Source organism: Alligator mississippiensis, chromosome 4, assembly GCF_030867095.1.
Source record: "Alligator mississippiensis isolate rAllMis1 chromosome 4, rAllMis1, whole genome shotgun sequence".
Lineage (NCBI taxonomy): Eukaryota > Metazoa > Chordata > Crocodylia > Alligatoridae > Alligator > Alligator mississippiensis.
In genome coordinates this window covers 209,930,181-209,947,697 of record NC_081827.1, presented here as the reverse complement: position 1 = coordinate 209,947,697, position 17,517 = coordinate 209,930,181, and the positions used below count along the sequence as shown (strand labels likewise).

The 17,517-nt window shown below is 43.6% G+C and overlaps 1 protein-coding gene across 7 annotated transcripts; it reads left to right on the top strand.

Moving 5' to 3' along the window:
• Window positions 1-40: 40 nt before the first annotated feature.
• Window positions 41-8,451, top strand: LOC109281394 (tigger transposable element-derived protein 1-like). Of its 7 annotated transcripts, none has more exons than XM_059727266.1 (3): window positions 41-449; window positions 1,023-3,625; window positions 6,203-8,451. In XM_059727266.1, exon 3 carries the CDS (start codon window positions 6,626-6,628, stop codon window positions 8,315-8,317), a length of 1,692 nt encoding a protein of 563 aa, XP_059583249.1. In that variant the 5' UTR covers window positions 41-449; window positions 1,023-3,625; window positions 6,203-6,625; the 3' UTR covers window positions 8,318-8,451. The 7 variants fall into 7 exon arrangements, with proteins under 7 accessions (XP_059583249.1, XP_059583247.1, XP_059583250.1 ...); XM_059727264.1 differs by having other exon boundaries at window positions 41-2,240; window positions 3,545-3,625; XM_059727267.1 differs by having other exon boundaries at window positions 41-3,625; window positions 6,290-6,364; window positions 6,547-8,451.
• Window positions 8,452-17,517: the final 9,066 nt, after the last annotated feature.

The window sequence follows — 17,517 nt, the reverse complement described above, 5'->3', positions numbered from 1 at the left end:
CTTCCCTCCCCTCCCCCGCGCTCACCGCAGCAGCCTGGCGGAGCCATCTTGCCTCGCCACATGACCAGCTCCTGCCTCCCGGGGTTCCCATAGCAACGGGACATTGGTGTGCAACCCCCCGGGGGCACCGCCCTCCCGCGGGATCCGAGCGGCGCGGCGCGGGCTGCCAGGCACGGGTGGAGAGGGGCAGCACTTCGTGGAAACGAGCAGGTATTTTTCTCCAGTCTAAAACCAAAGAGAAGCTTTACTAGTCGGCGAGGGGCCTGGGTTGTATTACCCCTGTTTAAGCTGGAAGGAAAAGCAAGTGTCACTTCACGGGGCTGAGCCGCACGCAGGCTGCGGGGCTGCGACCCCCAAGAGAAGGGCAGGACAAAGGTGGAAGAGCATCGCACAGGAGCAGCCCGTCCTTCGCAGCCGGGGAACGAGGAGTCTCGCTGAGAAGGCGCCAGGTTCGTTATAAATAGGCCATGAAGTTAATTGACTCCCGCAGCTGCTGCCACTGCCATGACCTTGGGTTTAAACTTCGGGTGCAGCAGCAATGAAAGGGGGATGCCAGTGCATTAGTACACCCCCGTCCTGGATCCAGGGGAGGTGGGGGGGAAAGCCAGGCCGGAGGCTGAGCCAGGCACAGTGCCATCAGGTCCCACTCTCCTGCATCAGGGTGGTTCTTGAGAGGCGCACACTCTCCGCCAGCTCCTGATCTTACCCACTACAAAGGGAAATAAGGTGCAGAAGTTCATGAACAGGAGAAAAACACCTGTGTGAGTGACACTAACAAAAGACTGATACTGAGAGTCTCAAAACCAGGAATACTCCTAGCCTTCAGAGGCAACCCCGATATAAGAGCAAATTGCCTCCATTCTGCTCTCCACACAAGATTTGACAAATACATCCATAGTGAAAGAAAATAATAAGACAATAGCGAGATGCAGGTTTTTCTCCTGCCCCTTTATTTTATTATTACAAGAGTGAAGGGAGAAAAAGCCACAAGTGGAAAGACAAACGGTTTGCTTCTCTTGCAGTACTGGCACGCAGAGGCTGATCTAGTCCAGATTACGCACGAGAAAATTCCAGAAATGAAGACTGCTAAAAGAGCGCAAAATGTTGGATTATATGGTGTTTACAAGGGTATCAGTAGAGAATGCTCTGCTTTGGATGGGCATTTCTAGAGAAACAGGAGTCTTGAGTTGGAGAGCTTGTCCATTCTAATTCCAGGCTTGGGAACTGAATCCTGTGATGCTCGAACTTTTAGTATGGGGGGCTGGATGGGTGGTGCAGGGCCACCCACTGGCCATATCAGGCCCCACGCACCAGGATCGGGCCTCACACTGCATCCACCCATCTTCAGATTGGGCTCTGCACCAGCTTCCTTGACTGATTGGGCCCCAGCGCCCCATGCTACCTCTTGTCAACCCCACTCATGCTGGGATCAGGCCCCAGGACCTTTGCTGCCCAGTTGGAATAGGGCTCTGTTTGGGCAGAGGTGGCATAGGGCCCCAGGTCCCAATACCAATGCACAGAGGCAGCATGGGGCACTATCTAGTCTCTGAACTGGCCCCATGCCATGCAACCAACATGACTAATAGCTTTGAAGCTTTTATCCTGTTTTCATGTAGATGTAGGAAGTGCAGATTGACCCTGAAAAGCAGGTAAATAAAAAGTCACAACTTAATACTTAGGATCTGTTCCCGCGTGTGTATTCATAGTCAGAGATGCTTAGCTCAGTGACAACAATAACTTTTTATTGCTTTTACTCCTGTTAGCCCTGCTGTGCCAACTCAGCTAAGACTGAACTAGCTGAGAATTCTAGTTGGTCCTGAACATCAACTTTGTTTAATAAATTCCAATCAATTACATGTCTGCAAATCCCCTGATGAGAAGGAAGCTGCAAGATGTCATTGTGGTCTTAATATCATCTGTAGAACTGTTATTTGTGGCAATATGTAACATGGAAAATATCCAAGCTCAATTCACGGAGAGCTGATGGAATGTTCAGCCCTTGTAGTTAGAAAAATACTTCACTCTTATTTATGTACTAAGCTGATTTCATATGCTAATCACTGAGAAATTATGAACAGAAATTCCCAATTGTACTTTTCATATTAGATCTGTTCTGCAAGCATTTTGAACCTTATTCATTTGGAGAATGGAATTGTGTTAAAATGTCTCTTGTCAGCTTGAAACCCATGTTTTTCAAACTAGGAAGTTGTTTTGGATCCTGGACTCTGTACAGAGAATATGTAAGTATACATGTTACGTAATATTACATGCTAGGGTCTTGGTCTTTTGTCTGGCTGGAGGCTGGGAGACCCAGATTCAAGATTTGTGAGATTCAGAGCAGAGCCGGATCACTCTGAATTAGGTCACGTAGGGACATAACCTGTGTCTAGAATGAATCCCACTAACAATGAAGGAGTTCACTTTTATAAATAAAAGTCATTCACATAGGCAGAGGATAAAGTTAAAATACATGTATAAAATTAGTACAATCTTTTAGGAAATCAGCTACTAATTTTGGGCTGTTGTATTCACATCAACATTTGATTTTTTTTTCCCCCCAAAGAACGTACTTGCCTTGAACGTGATAATTTATATCATCCTATTATTTAACTAATTTCTTGCTTCTCCTTATATATCTTATACAATATGTAAATGGAGTTTTCAAATCAGTGATTATAGCCCAGATTGCTAAGGACAAAAGTTCCATTTCAAGAGGGATTTAGAAAATTGGCTTTACGCCAAACAGGAATTAACACAAAAAACCATGTACTATTTCTGGAAAGAGAGTTCAAGTCAATTTAAACATTTTGTTTTGGTAAAATATCTATTTATCTTTTAAATTTGTTTCTGTTGATTTAATATGGAAATTAAGGATTGTCTATATACGTGCTCAGAGGGTGAAGGGAGGGGAGTGCTTTCATTAGAGCGGCTCTAAAAGCCACTCTAATTAAAGCATCCATAGCATCTTATGTATCAATGTCCCTATGCTTCAAAATGGTGGCAGAGGCGCTTTATCTAAAGCTTGTTTGACAAACTTTAGATAAAGTGCCCCTGCTACCATTTCGAAGCGTGGGGACGCTGATACAAAAGAGGTGGAGGCTGGCTGGAGTGCGGTAATTACCAGACTCCAGCAGACACAATCAAATGAATCTGTTCTGACACGCTGTAATTACAGCGCGTTGGAACAGCCTCCACACTTGTGTATAGGCACTCTAAATGTTCAAATTAAAATGCAAATGTTTTAATTCTGAATTTGTTGACATGGGGGGAAGTTTCCTCCGTTTCCCCCCAAATTAAATCCTAACAAAATTTGATTTGATTTTGTGAAGCATTTTGATCCTGATGGAACAGGCTTCCATCAAAATGTTCTGACTTACTCTTTTATTGAGAAATAATGGTTTAATAGGAAGAAAAAAGGGATGGAAATAGACTAAAAATAATGAAATAAAGTTTTGTGAAAGAATGAAGAACACAAACTTGTGTTTTCTTTTCTGCTTAAAGAATGTGTCAACTTTCTGCCTGACTTTTTTTTTTTTTTTTTTAGAGTTGGACTTTTACCCAGATTGCTTCTCTTGGATTTCCAGGAATTAAACATCAAGCTTTTAATCCAATTTCCTTGAATTAAGTAGGGAACTCTTATTATTCTGAAAGGTTTTCTGCTATTTAGTGAACTATTTGTTTACATAGAAATGCTTCCTGTTCAGAGAAAGTAATAGTAATATTATAAGTGATAGAATTGTTACAAACTCTCAGATGAATCTGATCAGTCATTTCAATCAGTTTGATATGGTCTCTCTTACTGTTATGGCTGAAATCTAAGGAAGTGTCAGCTATGTCACTATTACTTATTAAGATGATGTCTTACTTTTACTAGGAGTTCTGTGACTGACTTGAGTTTTCAAAACAAGGTAACCTGCTTTCACATTTCTCACCAAGTAACTTGCTGGGGGAGGACCATAATCTAGCTCATACTCTGGTGACCTGCAAAGACCACAAAGAACCACAACAACCTATAGAGCAGGGGTGGGCAAAATACAGGCCTTGGGCCAGGTCTGGCCCGCCAATTGATTGTATCCAGCCCATGGTTGCCTCCACAATGCTCTGTATGGGAACGCTCTGCCTGCTTCTACCAGGATGGCCCCCACTGCACGTCTGCCTGCACACACCCCACACCAGCCTATGGCACTGCCCCAGTCCTGGCCAGCATGCACAGCTTCCTTGCAGAGGTGCTCCTGCTGCTGCTGCAGTGACCAGGGGTACCACTCAGCTCCCCCTGCCTCCAACAGCCTGCCTCTGCTGCACTGCTCTGGGCAGCAGGTAGTACGGGGAAGCAGTGGCAGCTGTGGGGACACGAGCCAGGCACCACATACCCCATCAGGCAGAGAGAGAAGCTTCAGCCAGGCAGCTTCTATCCCAGCATGCAGCTCCAGATCCCAGCTGCTTTCCACCCACTCAGCCACCTGGCGTGATGAGCAGCCACCTGTGTGCAGTCGAGTGGGTGGAAGGCGGCCCTGCCAGAAAGCTATGTAAATTGACCAGGGCCAGGGCAGTGCTGTCAGTGGATGCAGGGTGGACGTGTGGCAATGGCTGCCCTGGGCAGGGCTCAGACCCATGCAGAGCACCACAGGGGCAGCTGTGGGCTGGATAGGGATGGACTGGACCTGCATCACATTGTCTGGGCAAACTCCACTTCACATGCCCCCTGCTTTCCCCTTCCTTCCACCCCCCCACCCTCAGCTGGCTCCTGGGACTTAACTCAGGGGCAGCACCCCTCCCCCCCACCCCACACACTCTCCCAACCACCCTACACACAATATACAAGAGCAAGACTTTATTTTGAGCCGTTGTGCAATTGTTCAACAAACTATTTGTTCGACAAAATTGCCCCTACAATACACTACTCAATAAAACATAAATCAGGACAAAAACATTTTTTTGAAATATAGTAGATATTTGATTTTTAGTATATGATTTGCTTTTTTTATCTATAATTTGTTAAAATGATCTCTTTTGAATAGGACTTTCAATTAATCACCATTAACTTGCATGATTAATGATTAAATTGGATCTTGTATTCATTTTTTTAATGTGTAAATTGCACATGTGGCTTTGGTGCCTGCACCCAGGCTCCGTTCCGCTGCCAACACTGCTGCCTCCAGGCCCCCCAGCAGGGCAGTGGTGGCAGTGCAGAGGAGCCGCAGGGCAGCGCGAGCTCCAGAATGCTGCAGCAAGAAGGGTGGGGAGGAGGCATACAGAGACACAGAGAGACATTGACATAGAGATACAGACACATGAGCAGCCGCAGTATGCATCCAGCCAGGAATTCAGCCTGGTGGTGTGTAGGGCAGCGCCCAACTGGTAAGTCTGTGGAGGCCCACAGGGGTCTGTGGAGAGGAAGGGGAAGGGGTAGGGGGAGGGAAAAGGGGGGCCAAATCAAGGCCCCCACAGTGAGGGAGGAAGTGAGGCAGAGGCTGGGGTGGGGCAGTTACAATGAGGCCCCGGAGTCAGAGCGGGTCATGGGATGGAGCCACGGGTGAGACTCGTCCAGGGATGCAGGGGGGGGCACAGTCCCTGCTGCTGCACACACCCTTGGGGGAGGCACGGGAGGGTATGTGCCTGCTGGATTTGTACATGGGGCAGAGGCAGTCTGCCCACTGTGGGCTGGGACTCTACACCCTGCTGCCTTTGCTCTGGGAACTGTGCACTAGCCATGCCATGTGGGTCCCAGGGTAAAGCCAGCAGGGCACAGAGCCTAGCCCATAGCAAGCAGCCTGCCTCTGCCCCATGCACAAAAGTAGGGCTGTCAAAATTATTAAAATTATTTAAAAAATTAATTGTGCTTAGTTGCACAATTAAAAAAAATAATCTCAATTAATCATGATTTTAATCACAGCGCTAAAATCTCAAATGCACAGAAAAACCTCAGAATGATGCAGGTACACTGTAGGTTTGAGAGCGGGGGGAATTTGTGAAGCTGTTGGGGGCTGTGAGTGTGTCAGTGCTAGGAGCAAGAGTGGATATAGGGGAGGGTGTAGTTACATTTCTCCCCCGTCCTTTTTTTTTATTCCTAGTCCACCCAAAGTTTAAAACCAACTGCCTGGCAGTAGCAGTAGCATTTCTAGTCAGGCAGCAGTGAGGGAATCAACTGACTTCATGGCTCATTATAATCAACCACATTCCTTCTAAACTCTTCATTCCACAGGTGTTAACAACCCCACTCTCCTTTTGAATGGCCTTAATATTCCACTAATCAAGCTATCCTTTCTTCTGCAATTCTACTGTCTTCTAGCTGCTCCTGGTAATGCAGCTCCTGTTTCAAAACCCTGAAGACTGTTTTCAACTTTAGCTAAAAACATTAACTCAGGTATGGAAATATTAACCCAGGTGTGGAAATAACTTTCAGTGAAGTATTGGATTAACTGTCAAGATGCTCAAGTAGGCTAGATTTTGTTTTACGTACATTTAGTTCTAATGATTATAGGAGTAATGAAACAATGTATTTTTTGGCTAGCTTGTTTTTTTTCTTAAATATAATATACAATACAGGCACTCCTCACTTAACGACCTACCTGTTTAACGACCGCGCGGACTTACGACCGCGCAGTCGTGGAAACCTAAGTACAAGATGTCGGCGAAAAGGAAGAGCATGACTTCACCTGGAGGAAGCACCAAGAAACAAAGGAAGACTATCGATCTTGAGATGAAAATGAAGATCATAAACGACTATGAAGCTGGTAAGAAAGTTAAAGCGATAGCACGTGACTTGGAGCTGGCGCATTCGACCATTTCGACGATCTTGAAGGATAAAGATAGAGTGAAAGAGGCAGTGAAAGCATCGACAGGATTTAAAGCCATAATAACTAGGCAGCGGAAAGGCCTCATTCATGAAATGGAGAAATTACTGGCGATCTGGTTTGACGACCAGATACAAAAAAGAATGCCGATGAGCCTTTTAATAATTCAAGCCAAGGCACGCAGTATCTTTGAGACTTTGAAGGTGCGCAAAGGCGAAGAATCGACGGAAACATTTACAGCAAGCCATGGATGGTTTCAACGGTTTTGTCGGAGATTCAACCTGCATAATCAGAGTATCAGCGGTGAGGCGGCAAGCGCGGACATAGAAGCAGCGGAAAAATTTGTTGATCAATTTGATGAAATCATTGAGAAAGGCGGCTACCGTCCGGAACAGATCTTCAATGTGGATGAAACCGGACTTTTTTGGAAGAAAATGCCCGAAAGGTCCTACATACACAAAGAAGCTAAAACAATGCCCGGTTTCAAGGCTTTTAAGGACAGGGTCACGTTGTTGTTGGGAGGAAATGTCGCTGGGTTCAAGTTAAAGCCTTTCCTCATCTATCGCTCCGAGAACCCACGTGCATTGAAGCAGGTTAGTAAGCACACGCTGCCCGTTTACTATTGTGCAAATAACAAGGCATGGATGACGCAAGCTTTATTTGAGGATTGGTTCATCAACTGCTTCATACCCTTGGTCAAGCATTATTGTCTGGAAAAGGGGGTTCCCTTTAAAATTATCCTCCTGCTTGATAATGCCCGAGGCCACCCCCAGCATCTTGATGATCTACACCCGGATGTAAAGTTAGTGTATCTGCCTAAAAACACGACTGCTACCCTACAGCCAGTGGACCAGAGGGCTATAGCTATGTTCAAAGTGTACTATTTGCGTGCAACTTTTTCCAAAGCTGTAGCAGCAACAGAAAGCGATGAAGTAACCCTTCGTGATTTTTGGAAATCATACAACATTTTACACTGCATAAAGAACATTGAATCAGCTTGGGAGGGAGTGACAGAAAAGTGTATGCAAGGCATATGGAAAAAATGCCTAAAAGTTTTCGTGAATAATTTCAAAGGGTTTGACAAAGACGAACATGTCGATGTCATAAATAAAAAAATTGTGGAACTTGCTAACGTGCTTAATTTAGATGTTGAAGTGAAAGATATTGAAGAATTAGTGGAATATATTGAGGGAGCGCTAACTAACAAAGATTTAATAGAGTTGGAAGCGCAGCAGCACTTGGAAGAGGAAAGAATGGAAGAAGTACAAAAGAAGTTCACTGTAAATGGGTTAGCTGGTGTGTTCTCGAAAGTGAAAGCGGCTATATTAGAACTAGAGGGTATGGACCCGAATGTTGAACGGTTCACGAAAGTGGAACGGCAAATGAATGAACTTTTACGATGCTATCGTGAAATTTATGAAGAAAAAAAGAAAAAAAAGAAAATTACAAAGCAGACCACACTAACGGGATTCTTCTCGAAAGCTACACCCAGGAATCCACAGTTCGAAGGATTCGATGACTAAAATGTTAATCTGAATGTCTTTTTTTATAACTTTAATTTTTTTGGTACATCATTTTTATAATTTTCGCTGATTGTATTTTTATGTTCTGTAATATGTAAGAGTTATGCAAATTAAAACAAAGTTATCAAGTTGGAGTTTCCTTTAGACCTTTTCTTTATTCAGAATAAATAAAAACGATTACCTGTATTTACAGTATGCAAACCTAAGTAATGTATATTAGAGCTGATTTCCTCTATTCAGGGGCAGCTCCTCGCTTAACGACCTAGTCATGGGAACGGAACTTGGTCGTTAAGTGAGGAGTGCCTGTATAGCAAATTAATGCACATTCCAATAAAGATATACTTGTTTTTGCTTCAATCTTAAACTGAATAATATAGCCCTAGGCCTCCAGCATATAAGTACATCTTCTAGGGTCTAGCATATTAGTAAAGCTTCTAATATATGCCTTGTTATATGATGCAACACACCATCTGCACCTTCCTTTTCAAAATTTTAGATCCACCCATAGCTAAGTGTATTGGATTCCAGTATTATCACTGACATAATGATTCTGGAGTATCAGTCAACTCTCCAATTATCTTCCTTCTGTATGCAGGACATTGTTAAAATAACTCACAGATACGTGGATTTCTCAATATATGTAAGATTCTCTAGGGTTAGCTTTCCTCCTACACACACACATTTGTTATAGTCTGGTCTGCTTGTTTTCCTTCATTTAGCTTCTTGCCATGTCATCTACTACATTTCTTCGTGGCTGTTCGGTGTTGCTCAATTCTAATAGCTTACTGCTGTTTCCTTCAAGCAGAAGTTCTACTGTTGGTATCTGCTTTTGATTTTTAACATAGAATTTTGTATTTTGTGCCCAAGCTTTAGAACTTAAATCCTAATTCAGCAAGAGCCTGATTTTCACTCTGTTCTCCTTCATCCTTCACCTGGTCTAAAAGCCTGATGCAAAATCACTCCTAATTACCAGACATTTATTCTTCAAACCTTAACTAATTCACTAGTCATATATTGATGAATGAGATTTTAAAATTAATGACTGACATTTATAAAGATTTATACACAACTATAAAAGAAGGCTTCAAGCTTGTAAATATCATATTGTTTGAAGAAAAAAGATAAATTAAAGCTGTCCAATATTAATGAGAAATAGTATAAATGAGGACATTGTGAAATGTTACCTGATGAATAGGGCTGGCATCTTATCATGGTTACAGCCCCTCTATGACAGGCTCTCCTAACAGCAGGAAAACAGCTCTATAGAGACCCTTGTCATCTGTAGAATTTAATTTAGCTTTTAATGTGTAGTCTCTGAGTCTACTGCAGCAGAAAAAAGGGAACAAAGGCTGCATCACTAGGTCCAGAGTTTGAGTTATTTGTAATGGAGCGTTTACTTCTTTGAAAACAGTAAGGTAGTTTTTCTACTACTACTTGTTTAGTGAGAGAAATTCAACTGTGCTATATAATCTAAAAAGTCATAAATAAAGTTGGATTATTATGGCTATCACTTTCTAAAGGCCCTGGTTAAATTAATATTAATAAAAATAATAGTGATTTGAGCATCTTGCCATTAAATTTAGATTTGTGAATACACATACCAATGTGTTGACTAGTCTTTATATCTCTGGGATGATGGACCTAGTATTAGAATTTGCATTTGGTCCTTCCATTAGGTACATCATTATAATTTATTATTTGTGATAATAAAAATCATTTGCATAAATTAGTACTATAGTTTACACAGTGCTTTATGAACACAGAGGGAGACATATTCCCTGCCTCAAGGAGTATGAATGGAACTCATCTGTAGCCAGACTTTACTGGACAGCTACAGCCAATGCCTTACCTTGATCTATACCAGGGGAGTCAAACTGGTCGAGCCCCTCAGGCCAGATCTGGACCGATGTGCACTGTATGTTTGACACCCACGATCTATACCAGTTTGTAGATTATGAGAGTAACTTAGTAGTTACCAGCCTTTACAAGCTATTGGCTACCATAATAACTGCAATTGTGAGAAAGAAAGAAAGAACATTTACCAAAATAGCAGCTTGTTGAAGATAGTGTGTACATATATGAATATATATACTGGGGGGATATCTTAAATTTAGGATCAACTTAGATTCAAGTAAATATGGCATATGGATTCAGAGGTCAGTTATGAAAGGGGATATAAGAGGGAAGTACCAGAGGTATAGTTATTTTGCTTAATAACAGTACATTTACACAACTATATTTGGGTCTCCTCTTTAAATATAAGAGCCAGATTCCAGTTGTACCTATGAGAGAAGATTTAAGACAACTCCCCAAAATTGGAGTTTTCGTTCAACATATACCATTCCTTTAAAAAAAATGAAGCTTTTCACAATTTTGTGTCTTTTTAACCTTTTTCAGCCATTCTCAAAATGGTTGCCAAAATACTTGTTTACCAAAACTGTGATTTCTATGGGAAAATATTTCCCGGAAAGGCTAAAACCCCCCCCACAAATCTACCCCCCATGTTTGGGGAAACTGGGCCTTTTTCTTAACCCTGTGAAATGGAAACAACTTCCAAGCCCAAATCTGTTGCATTTTTCCTCAGTTTTTTCCCAGCTCCAATTTCATATTGTCCATTTCATTAACAAGAGTGCTTCTGAGAGTGAAGGCAAGTAGCTTGCTAGCTCAGGCCATAGGATATCATAATCCTATGTTTGTCATATATTTACCTCACAAACATTAATTAATTTGGGGTTAGTTAAGATCCTATGATATATTTAAACAAGAATTTAAAAGTGATTCCAATCTCTCCTGTTAGAAAGGAAAAGCACTGTTCTTAGGCATGTTTTCCTGTTTCCTGTGTTCTTATTGTTTAAGAATAGAACCTGGAAAAGGAAAGCCATCTGACAGAGAATGAAATTAAGAACTAGACTTCCAGTAAGGTCCTGAGCTGGTAATTTGTTAACGTTACAATCAGTAATATACAGTTAGTCAATCATAGGAGACCAAAGAAACAGGCGAGACCAGTATCAATTTGGGAAACAGCTACAAACCATGGTGGTGGCTTTAGAACATAATGACTTGCTCCTGGCAAGAGGATACACTCAAATGAAGTGCAAAACACGACTCCTTGATTGGAATGTACACTGGAATGTGGACACTCACCTCTTGTTGATTTGAGCTCTGTTTGTTAAGTAACATGTTGTGAGGATTACTTTGTCATAGACAGGTCCCAGGCATTGCTCAGTGCAAGCAATAGTAAAGTGGACAGTTCACAAATAATGACAGGTAACATGGCTTGATTAAAGAGTATGTAACTAAATTAATTAAATTTAGAGTGTAGGGTCTTTGTGTAGGGGATGTACACATTAAGTCTTCAAGACACTGATGGAAAATGGTTATTAATACAATTATTGCAAAATTATTAGGTTATTAAAAATCTGCCTGCAAATTTACTGAATTTTAAGAAATGCTTGGCATTATGTTTATACGCATGCTTCCTAGAAAACCTAACATCTGCTTGTTTTATATTTCTTGGTTTATTAAACAAAATGTTTCTGTTTTCTGTCATGCAAATACAAGCCTCAAGCGTCAAAGGAGATCACTTGTGGTCACAAAACACCTACACTTCAAATTGTAGCCTCTAATTTTTATTTCACCTTAAAATTTTATAGTATTCCTTTGTATACTGTAATTTGAAATAAATATATGTGACACCCTGCCACAGACAGAATCAAGAAGGAATAGAAGAGAAAAACTTACCACATAGAGCAGGACGAGCTGCGGCAAACCCTGCTGCGATCAGGATGATCGGAGGAGTTGGCTGGGGATGCAGCATTTCAAAGGCAGCCACAGCAAACCCAGCCACCAGAGTTCAAGACAGAAAAAAAAGCGGCATGGGAAAAGAACAAAGGGAAAGGCAGAGGGAGCATCCTGAGAGAGGCAGAAGAAGAGAGAAAGCAGAGAAGAGAAGAAGAGAAGAGAGCAGGTGAGGGAAGGAGATCAATCAAAGGGCCAAAGTGCAAGCTCTGACCCCACAACTTACCCAACAACGTCCAGACGGAAATTGGGGCCAACAGAGAGGTTTGGATGGCCAGTGAGTCCAATTCCAGGGGGTGAAGGGAACTACTCCGGGGACCTAAGGGAAGAAGGAGACGAAGGTGACATTACTTCCCCAGAAGGGGAAGAAGAGAGAGTGGATCCCAGTCACAGTGTGACGGGAGAATCATAGAGAAAGATAGCTGTCTTGGGGCCTGTGCAGGGAAGAATGGTGTGAACAGCCATTTAGACAAGGGCCATAGTCAAGGTCCACCAAGCAAAGATAGTGATGGACCTTAGAGGCAATTAACAGCACCCAGAACATCAGGTGTGGTGAGGGTAAGGTATGGCGATGGTGGAGCCCTGCAAAGAGCCACTAACATTGAGTTCATAAAATTCTCAGTTTGCCTCCCTGTAGTGTGTAGCGAATCTCCCATAACATCAAAGGCGTGGCAGGATGTCTACAACTATGTCTACAAGACACTACTATTCCAGCTGGGAGACTAACTCCTGTTGGTGTGAAAACCCCCTTACAATATATACAAATTAGTTTACTGTAATTGTGCTCTGCATAGAATGTGTAATAGACACCTTTAATTTCAAGTTATAAATTGAAAGGCAAACCAAAACTGTGTTATCAAAAACTAGATGGGGTACAAAATTTTAACTTAATTAAGAAAATTAGTTACATCATATTTATGATTCAAGACAAGTCCTTATTTTTAGGCTAGGGACAGACATTACACATAAACTGGTTTAAGTGAACAGAAACTGGTTTAAACCTGTAACAGAACAGATGTTCGGTGCACATAAACCAGTTTGAAAATGGCTGGAACTGGTTTGAGATAAACCTGGTTGAATGTATTATCAGACTTAACTGATTTGGCTCAAATTGCTTTATGCAATGTCTGTCTCAGGCCCCTTGCTAGTTTAAGACAAACCGGACACCCCCAGCATCCCAGCATGCTCTCTGGGTTGGGCCCTCCCCTCTGCTCTCTGGTTGCAGCTCCAGAGACTGCGGGCTGCTTCTGCCCTCCCCTCACAACTCCCTGCTAAGGAGAAATTCCCCCTTCCGCTCTGCCTTGCTGAGCAGGTGTCTATGTATTAGCTAGCAGACCACATGCTGGCTACAGTCCCTGCTGAATCAACAGGTAGACTCAAAAGGCAGAACCAACAAGTAGCTGGTAATATCCCTCTGTTGTTTTCTTAATTGGATGATAAACACTGTTATCAATTTCCTGCTGGGATAATCAGAGTTTCTGCAGGATCCTGACCATGCACCCCTCGGCTCTATGCTGTGGAAGGAAGGGAGGGCTGCTCTAGTGCCCTCTGGCTTCTAGCCTGAGCCACTGCAGGCATGTACCTGCATTTCTGGGATGTCTGTCCAGTTACCAAACTGATTTAGCTTAGCCATCTTAGACTAACCTGCAAAGATTGAATCAATTCAGGCTCAGGCTTTTTGAATGTCTGTCCCTAGCCTAAAAGACTGTAAAAGTGCTCTCTACTCAAGATTAGGATTGAGGATCCGTTATCATCATCTCATTTCAAAAAACATGGTTTTAATTTCCTCTTTCCTATGCAAGAAAAACTTTTCTACAACTCATTGTGGGGTGGCTGGGGGAGTTGAACATTCTTATAAAAAACAAATTGTAATGGGGGGTGTTATCAGGCAATGCTTAAGTACCTTTTATATGTTTCACAGACAAAAGTCATTTCTCTAAGAATTGTTAAGACTTTAATGATTATTCGCGTCTAAGAAGCCTCTTTGACACACCAATAAATTTAAAAAGTCTATTTTAAAGCTAACTGACTTTCTTCTCAAACAAGTAATATTGTCAAAAAAATCTGAGGCAGTTTCAACTCCTATTATGTCTCAAAGAAAATGGTATTTTAACTATGGACTGAATAAAAGAAAAAAATTCTAAAGCTTATCTTAAAATTCCCTGCCATAAAAGCAAAGACAATATACATAAAAATGATAAATTAAGGACAAAACACCACTTTATCATATAGTAGTCATTGCATATTCATGTTACCAAGGGACCTGCTATATGTCCAAATTAAAGCAGATTAGGAACCAGCTATTGAGTTGCTGCACATTTTTAAGCACTAACTTAATAGTTGGTTGGTTCCTTTTCTAGCTGGAAAAATAATTTTTATTGTGTGGTAATTACTTTTTACATGTGGCTTATATAAATTTATTGTGCAATTAACTAGTTAATAGTGTGATAATTACTTTGCATGTGTGGCTGATCTCAATTTATTTTGCGATTAATCAGTTAATTGCATAATATATGCAATGTATAGCAGGGGCCTGTGGCTAACCCATGAAGACACTGAATGAATGGCAAAATAACAGCAACTAATTTTGAGTTCACCCATGTTTCATAGTAGCTAGGGCCAGGAGGGACTTGAACAGATCATCTAGCCTGACCCCCTGCCACAGGCAGAAATGAATGCTGGGTTCACAAGATCCCAGACAGGTGATCATCCAACCTCCTCTTGAATTTGCCCAAGGTAGGGGTGAGGACCACTCCCCTGGGAAGTTGGTTCCAGATTTTGGCCACCCTAACTAAAATATTGCCTTCTGATCTCTAACCTAAACCTATTCTCCAGCTTATTACCATCGTTCCTCGTCACCCCAGGTGGTGCTGGGGTGAAAAGGGCGCTACCTATTTGCTGTTGATCTCCCCTGATGAGTTTGTAGGCAGCCACCAGGTCCCCCCTCTTGCTGAGGCTGAACAGGTTCAGGTCCTTCAGTCTCTTCTTGTAGGGCCTGTCCTGCTGCCCTCTCACCAAGTGGGTGGCCCTCCTCTGAACCCTCTCCAGGCTGGCCACATCCCTTTTGAAGTGCGCCACCCAGTACTGCACACAGTACTCTAACTGCGGCCTGACCAAAGTCACATAGAGGGGGAGTATCACCTCTCTGGACCGGCTTGAGATGCACCTTTGGATGCATGACAAAGTATGGCTGGCCTTGCTGGCTGCGGTCTGGCATTGGCGGCTCATGTTCATCTTGGAGTCAATAATGACTCCAAGATCCCTTTCCGCCTCTCCCCAGCCTGTATGTATGCTGTGGTTTCCTTCTCCCGAGGTGCAGCACCCTGCATTTGTCTATGTTAAACCCCATCCTATTCTCATCTGCCCTCTTTTGTAGTCTAAATCTAGTTGCAGCCTCTCTCTCCCTTCAAGTGTGTCCACCTCACCCCACATCTTAGTATCATCAGCAAACTTGGACAGCGTGCTTTCCACCCCCTTCTCCAAGTCGCTGATGAAGATGTTAAACAGTGCAGGCCCGAGGACCAAGACCTGGGGGACCCCACTGTTCACATCTCGCCAGGTTGAGTACAACCCGTCCACTGCTACTCTGGGTGTGCCCCATCAGCCAATTTTTTACCCATCCAACTGTGCAGACATCAATGCCAGTCGCTTAATTTATTGATGAGGATGGTGTGAAAGACAGTGTCAAAGGCCTTCTTAATGTCTAGAAAGACTACGTCCACGGCGACACCATCATCCAAGGATTTAGTTACTTGGTCATTAAAGGCAATCAGGTTGGTCAGGCAGGACCTGCCTTTGATGAACCCATGCTGATTGCCCCTGAGCATGATCTCCTCTGCTGGCCCCCCACAGATGTGCTCCTTGATGATTCTGTCCAAGATCTTCCCGAGCACCGAGGTGAGACTTACAGGCCTATAGTTATTTGAGTCCTCCTTCCTCCCTTTCTTGAAAATTGGGACCACATTAGCCAGTTTCCAATCCCCCAGCACCTGGCCAGATGACCACGAATGCTCATACAGCCGGGCCAAGGGCTCCGCGATGACCCCTGCCAGCTCCCTCAACACCCTTGGGTGGACGGCATCTGGACCTGCAGATTTAAAAATGTCTAGCCCTTCCAGAAGATCCCTAGCTACATATGCGCTGACTGAAGGCCTGACAGAGCTATCCCCCAGATTGTCCCTACCCCTGGTAGGTGGGATATCCCGGTCCCTGTTCAAGAAAACACAGGCAAAGAAACTGTTAAAAATATCAGCTTTCTTGTCTGGCGTAGCCACAAGATTACGGTTTGTCTCTTGCAGGGGGCCTACATTGCCTGGTGCCCTCTTCTTGCTCCCAGTGTATTTGAAAAAGGACTTTTTGTTGTCCTTAATCCTGGATGCTAGCCTGAGTTCCATCTCTGCCTTGGCCTTCGTAATAGCCCTCCTACACTCACGGCCCGAGGAGTACTCCTCCTCCTTGGGGATAGCTCCTCCCTTCCACTGGTTGTATGTCCCCCTTTTAGTCCTCAGGCATTACTGAATGCCCTTGCTGAGCCAAGGGGATTTCTGAGCGCTCTTCCCCCCCTTGCTTCTCTCAGGGACTGTTAACCTTTGGGCCTGGAGGATCGCCGGCTTAAAGTACGACCATCCCATGTGGACTCCCATCTCCTCTACTTTCTGGGTCCTCAGTGCCTCCCCTACTAGTCTCCTAAGCTCACTGAAGTTGGCTCTTCTGAAGTCAAGGGCTTTAGCCTTGGTGTGAGCCCTTGATGCCCTGCGTTGGATAATGAAATCCAGCAGGTGATGATCACTATTGCCCAGGTGGTCAAGGACCTGCAGTCCCCTCACCAGGTCATCCCCCGTGGCCAGGACCAGGTCCAGCAAGGCATTACCCCTAGTGGCGCTGTGCACTTCCTGGATAAGGTGAAGATCCTGTAATACAGTCAGGAACCTACACGAGCGGTCAGACCTGGCTGTCTGCTCCTCCTAGCAAATGCCTGGGGAGTTTAGGTTACCCATGACAATAACATCTCTTGACCTAACATCCTCCATAAGCTGACTGAAGTCCTGGTCCAGCTCTTCCCCCTGGTTGGGTGGTTTGTAGTAGACACCCACCTTAAGGTCCCTTTCACCATACCCCTCTTGTAGTTTGACTCATAGTGCCTGTGCCCGACCCTCCTCAAACCTGAAGCTAATCCTTGATGATGTGAGGTGCTCTTTGACAGAGTGTAAACCCCCCCCCCCCCCACCTTTCCTCTCTGTTGTGTCTGTTCTATATAGAGTGTGTCCCCGAATGCCCGCAGCACAGTTGTAGGTAGGGTCCCATCAGGTTTCTGTGAGCCCTACTAAGTCTGGGTTCTTACTCGCCATCAGGAAGCACAGTTCCTCCTGCTTACTCCCCGTACTATGAGCATTAGTGTAGAG